Genomic DNA, 6,480 nt, shown 5'->3' on the forward strand with positions numbered 1-6,480 from the left:
CAGGTCCCCGGCCGGCCCGGGCGGAACCTGTGCAGAGACGCGCCCGGGGTTCTGGGCCCCGCGCCTCCTTCGAGCTCTGTCTTTGGAACGCTTTGCACTCGCACGGGGTAGGGCGTCCGTGCGTTCGTCCGTCCCTCGTTCCCCTCCCTCTGCCTCCTCCGCCTTTGCCTGTCTCTGGCTCTGTGTCGGTTCCTCTTCGCGCCTCTCTCCTGTTCTGTTTCATGAGGAAGAACAGGCGCCCCAAAGCGCGCTCCTTCCCCGTCTCTCCCGTGCATTCCAGCCTACACCGCTCTCCGGGAAGCTTCCTTTCCAAGAGCCGGGTCGCCCTTGCCTGTGCGAACGCGCAGAGGCGCGCGCGGAACCGGACCGTGTTGCTTGGCTTCTCCCCAGGGTGTTCACGGAGCCCCGGTCCCTCCACTTCCCAGATCACGCCCGCGGCGGCCGTGGAGCCCGGCCCGGGCTGGAAAACAGGAAACCTGTGGCGTGTTCGCGGGTTCGCAGGTTCGCAGGCCGGGCTCGGGGGCTGCGCTGGGAAGCGGCCAGGACTGGAACGATGCCGGGTGTTCTCCCGAGGGGGAGAGGGCTGCGCGGATTTCAAAACAACAGAGAAACAGAGTTCCCTGGAAAGTGCAGCGCTGACGGCTGCAGGGAGGGATGGCGCGATGTCCCGGGGGCTCTTGCCGCTGCCTCAGAAATAAGCCAACACCCAACTGCTGGGGATGAACCTCACAACCCTTTTCCTGGGGCATCTTTGGGAAGTTGCTAAAAACCGGACGAGTTACTGTTATTTAAAATAATCAAAGAATTTGGCTTCTTTCTAAAAGAAACCACTATATACCTTCCACTCTCTAAAGCAAAATGCTCTATGGTCAAACGTATTAATGTGGATTCGTCTATTAGTGTATATAATGATAACTATTTATTATTTATTAACTAGTTTTATCATTATTATATTAGAATGCCTTGAAGGTTTAAAAATAGCATTTAGGCCGGGCGCGGTGGCTCAAGCCTGTAATCCCAGCACTTTGGGAGGCCGAGACGGGCGGATCACGAGGTCAGGAGATCGAGACCATCCTGGCTAACACGGTGAAACCCCGTCTCTACTAAAAATACAAAAACTAGCCGGGCGAGGTGGCGGGCGCCTGTGGTCCCAGCTACTTGGGAGGCTGAGGCAGGAGAATGGCGTAAACCCGGGAGGCGGAGCTTGCAGTGAGCTGAGATCCGGCCACTGCACTCCAGTCCGGGCGACAGAGCGAGACTCCGCCTCAAAAAAAAAAAATAAAAATAGCATTTGACTTAGATTTTCTTCTGACAAAGAACTTTAAACCTGAAAACATAATACTTGGAGCCGGTCTTTTTAGTATATGAAACATTGGTGTATCTGGGGTAGGGTTATGGGTCTTTTTGTTTGGAGCTGGACTTTTGCTAAAATGTATGAAGCATTGGGGTGTCTGGGGGTGGATTCTGGTTTTTCTGCTTTGGGGTATCTGGGGGTGGGTTATGGTCTTTCTGCTTTGGGGTACCTGGGGGTGGATTATGGTTTGCTCTGCTTTGCCCTTCTTTGTTCACTGCCCTGGGCATGTGTAAAATCAGGACAAAAGAGAAATTGATGGCTGAGTGATTACAGTTTTACCTGGGATTATTACTTGGACACCATGACTGGTGTCCCCACATGATTAAATGGAACTCACTCTTCTTTTTGGGCGTTCCAGGCCCTGCTGGCAGGAAGGCCAGATCTTGGAACCCTTCCAAGCAGTGCCTCCCATGCTTTGTGACATTCCCCTTCCTGGCTCTGTGGAGTGGAGGAAGTGGGTCTGAGGGGCAGGGAGAGCCTGACCTCCAGCCTCGCGTGTCTTCCAGGCAGAACCAGGTGTGGGCACAGGCTCCTGTGGTTCAGCTCCTCCAGCTAAGGCTGGGGTGGGAGCCAGGAAGGGGAGAGCAGGTCGGGTGGGAGAACTGGGGGCTGGTGGGGAGTGACAAGGTGATATTCTGAGATATCCTAGATGGGCTGCACCTGGGGAAGACTAGAGTTAGAAAAGTCAGCGCACACAATAGCGGAGAGGTAGCTGTTGGCCCATTTAGCTTCACGTCTCAGAACTCCTCCTTGCAACTCCAGTGGGAGACATGCTGGTTAAGAATAACTGCTATGCCATCTTAAAGTTAACACTACCCTGGCGATTAGCATATGCATTACATTTATGAAAACCTATACATGACAGCCCACGTATCATGTCTCTCTGGACGCTTACCACAGTCTCAAGAGGTGGGTAAGCAGGTGCTGCTCATGATTTCCATCCTACAAATCAGGAGACTGAAGAGCCTTCATTCATTCCGTACCAGGAGCTGTGTCTATGTCCTCATCTGAGCCCCGGGAACCGGCGACAAACGAGAGACAGAGCTCTCGGCTCTCACAGGGCTCTCTTCTCCCAAGCTCAGAGAGATTAAACGGCCACCCAAGACCACACAGTGGGTCTGGACAGACCCAGAATGGTTTCGGTCCGGTCCCTGTAAGCTGTCTCTGCAATAGAAACCTGTGGGTAGATATTTTAGTTAATAGTCGGGGCACTGAGGAGCACTTTAATTTTCACAGTGCACGTAATAGTATTTCCACTAACGGGACGGGAACGGCAAGGAAATTATTCAGGTGATTTTAGTTATCTTTCTCCTAAGTGAAAGCCCCTTTCTGATGAAATTAAAACGCTTATCTCTTATGGTAATTATAAAGATATCCACCTTCTTTCCTTGAGTTTATTTTTTTGTCTCATTTTTATGCTGTGTCATGTATTTATAAAATGCATTTAAGGTTGGGAGTCTTCTTTTTGTTATCTCTATTATATCCAGAGTCAAAATATTACCATTGTGTAATTGAATGAGATGATTCGGAACCATTGCTCGCAGGGGTATGGGGTGGGACCAGGGGAGCATCGCTGTACCAGACACTGGATGACGGACGTGTAGGCGCCAGGTCCTGGGCCACCAGCGTGGCCTTGGGGCTCCTGGAGCTGTGCTCGCCCCTGCGCCCACCTGCTTGTCACCCCGGTAGGCTTATTCAGCATGACCCCTGCAGAAGCCGCCTTGGGGACCCAGGGGGCGCAGGCATGGCCCTGGCTGCAGGGACCCCACACCGCACGTGTTCCTGAGGCTGGATGTGGGAATTGCTCCCTGGACTGCACTGGGCTGCAGCCTCTAGTGTCTCAGTAGAGTGGCTTTCAGAAGGAGGGCCTCACTCCACACCGGTAGTGCTGTACTGAGGGGTGCACTGTGCCACCACCAGGCCCCCCAGGGAAGGCTCTGCCCTCCACCCACTGCCTGTGGGTGATGCGTCCAGAGCGCCCTGTCCCCAGCCCTGCCGAAGTTTTCTCCACTGAACTTGGCCTTTTCCAATGCCTGCAGCGTGTGCCTCTGTCTGGCGTCCCCTCTGCCTCTCATACCCGGAGACACTCTGCAGGGGCAGGGGAGAGGGGGTGACTGTGGAGAGCACAGGGGTGAGTGGAGCTACTGTGCGCAGTGTGTCTGTAGCAACATTTAAGAGAGACCTTCAGGGAGTGCTTCGAGTGTCTGGCTGGGAGACAGCAGGTGCACAGGCCCTGTGGATGCTGTAACAAGCCTGTCTCTAAGGAGGCAGGAGATGGGGCGACCAGGGAGAGCCTGAGAATGCTGGCCTGCAGCCTGGAGGGTAACACCAAGGACAGTGCCACTGGCCACCTCGGTGCAGTGGGTCCGAGATGAGGGCAGCCTGGCTGGCTGGTGGGAGCCAGTGGTTTATTACGTTAGCGAATGGAGTGATCTGGTCCCCTCCAAAGTGGAAGGTAAAAAGCGATTTGGGATGAGATTTTTGGGACAGGTGTAACTTTGCAAGAGTCGAGGGGCAGGCAGCGTGACTGTGCCGGGGCCTGTGCTGAGTCCGAGAGGGCCTGGAAGGAAGGCCGTGCCCCAGGCCTCGCCCTTGCTGGGTCAGCTGGATAAAAACGGCTCTCTCAGATCAGCAGAGCGATTCTGCGTCTGCACATTGATTTATAGTTTTGCGAAGGTCATTTCTGAGGACGTAACAATCCCTTCCTTGGGTGCAATAACCTTGCCTTGCCATTGAGCTCTGCTGATGGGATTGCAGAAGTGTAAATCTTTGGACGTGGACCTTCTAGGATGTGGACAATGTCTGCGTGGCCGTCCTGGCTGCCGGCGGCTCTCCAGTGTGCTGCTTTCCCTGCACACGTGCACTCACACATGTGCACACACACACAGATGTTGATTTTCAAAATCTTGGAGTAGGAAGACCTTACCGTGGTTTTTAAAAATCCCCTATTTTCTTTGGAGTCACACAGGGATCAAGATGATTTAGTTTTCAAAAAATAAAACAAAGCAAAACAGCCCAGCTGGATGGCTGCTGGGTGTGTTCCTCTCTCCCTGCCCCTCCCCTGGCGGCAGCCCCCTCCCACTCCGGGTGCAGCTGTGATAGGCGGGTACAGAGGGTGTGTCTGCGAGCCAGTGGTGATGATAAAACAGTAAACGAAAGATGCTCCCGTCCTCCTGGGGACACCGAGGGGAGAAAGTCAGAGGAAGAGGCAGCCAGTGGGATGGAGTCCTTTCTAGTTTGCTTTCTTGAGTTTCTGTGACAGAATCAGGTTTGGCCGCAAATACCAGGCTCTCCAGTATAGTGGCTTAAGATCCAGAGATTTTATTCTGTTATCTAATGGAAGTTGGGGGTGGTCCCCGAGGTGGGCTGGGAGGCAGGTGGGGATCGTGTATCCCAGGACCCCGGGCAACAGAGCTCGGCCCACAGCCTGCCAGGCTGACACCTGCCCGAGCCTGAGCCCCACTGACAGGTCCTCGCCTTCCTCCCCACAGAAGGGCTTTCGAGGAGGAAGAAGACGTCGCTGTGGTTTGTGGGGTCTCTGCTGCTGGTGTCTGTCCTCATAGTGACCGTCGGGCTGGCTGCCACCACCAGGACGGAGAACGTGACCGTGGGGGGCTACTACCCCGGGATCATTGTGAGTGCACTGAGCGGGCGGCCTGGGCCGGGGAGGGCGGGGTGCTGTGGCTGTCTCAGGGTGGAGCCCATGCCAGCTCACAGGGCTGGGGCTGAAGGTGGGGAGGCTTCGATCGGTGCTTGCGGTCGGTGTTACGGCCCCCACAGACGTGCACATCCCAATCCCCAGGACCTGGGACGGTGGCAGGTCCCAGGCAGAGACCGTAAAATAGGGCCAGGGGCCCTCCGTCGTCCAGGTTGGCCTGATGTGGTCACAGGGTGACCAGGGCGTGGGAGGGGGACCAGAGCCCGGCGACGGGAAATGTCCAAGGTGGAGGAGGGGCCAGGAGCCCAGGATGTCCGAAAAGGCCGGACACAGCCTCCCCCAGTGTCCTGGAAGGATTTTACCCTGAGGGACCAGGTCGATCACCATAGCTGTGGAACCGTGGAAGGGGAAAGTGACTTTAAACGATTCCTGCCAAGAAGCGATGGATCACAGATCGTATTAGTGACGCCATCACGTGGGAATGGCCAGAAGGTGGTGGTGCTGACCTCATCCACCCCGCAGGCCAGATTTTGGACAGTAAGGCGGCGAGGTAAATTGATGGTAACCTAATTGGCAAGAATTGGTCACCCGGATTCAAAAGTATCAAGGTTTTTTGAACTATGAAATTACGTCCTCTGTCGTTAGCAAAAAAATTTGTCCCAAGTGCCTGCGTTCTGTGCAGTGAACCGCTGTCGGGGTGGCTTGGATCTGCTGCAATGCCCTTCACGTGCCCCAGAGCCCGGTTGCTATGTCATGAAGTGTTAAAGCAAGATTTTAAAATGCGGCTTCTTCAATCTCGTTACTCTCACCTGAAGTACTACCAAGATTGGTAATAATATTGATGACAGTCAGCAAAGATGAACGATTTTTGGCACTCAGTATTTAGAAATATTTTACAAATATTGTTTATTTCACCTTTATATTTTCCTTTGTTTAATCTTAAGGTGTGCCTTATACGTCTACACTATCTACCTGTGTGTAGTTTATAAATAAACATATACAAATAGTATCTGTGCAGAAAAAGCTTTATCAGTAAAATTGCAAGACGCAAATGGTGTGGGGACCCTGGCCTCATGCGAGGGGCTTTTCTGCTTCCTGGACAGAGAGGGGAGCCCGGAGGGCAAGTGGCTGTGAGGAGGGACCTCCCAAGTGATTTGCAGATTATTGAGATCAACCTTGAGTAGCTGTTTTTTTGTTTGTTTGTTCTCAAGCTTATTTAAGAGCTCCCTCAAAATACCGTAATCAAAAACATCAATGGCTAATGCTCGAGCTGTGCTCTATAAAGAATCTACTTGTGGCCGGGTGTGGTGGCTCAAGCCTGTAATCCCAGCACTTTGGGAGGCCGAGACGGGTGGATCACGAGGTCAGAAGATTGAGACCATCCTGGCTAACACAGTGAAACCCCGTCTCTACTAAAAAATACAAAAAACTAGCCGGGCGAGGTGGCGGGCACCTGTAGTCCCAGCTA

General features: G+C 53.5%; 1 protein-coding gene across 1 annotated transcript in view; it reads left to right on the top strand.

Moving 5' to 3' along the window:
* Positions 1-3,654: 3,654 nt before the first annotated feature.
* Positions 3,655-6,480, top strand: part of TMEM255B (transmembrane protein 255B) — a 39,876-nt gene continuing 37,050 nt past the window's right edge. Inside the window, exons 1-3 of the mRNA XM_011933957.1 lie at positions 3,655-3,714; positions 4,143-4,190; positions 4,824-4,988. Coding sequence (XP_011789347.1) covers positions 3,655-3,714; positions 4,143-4,190; positions 4,824-4,988 — 273 coding nt within the window. The remainder of the gene's footprint in view (positions 3,715-4,142; positions 4,191-4,823; positions 4,989-6,480) is intronic.

The sequence above is a fragment of the Colobus angolensis genome, unplaced genomic scaffold (genome assembly GCF_000951035.1).
Source record: "Colobus angolensis palliatus isolate OR3802 unplaced genomic scaffold, Cang.pa_1.0 Scaffold13, whole genome shotgun sequence".
In the NCBI taxonomy this organism is placed as follows: domain Eukaryota; kingdom Metazoa; phylum Chordata; class Mammalia; order Primates; family Cercopithecidae; genus Colobus; species Colobus angolensis.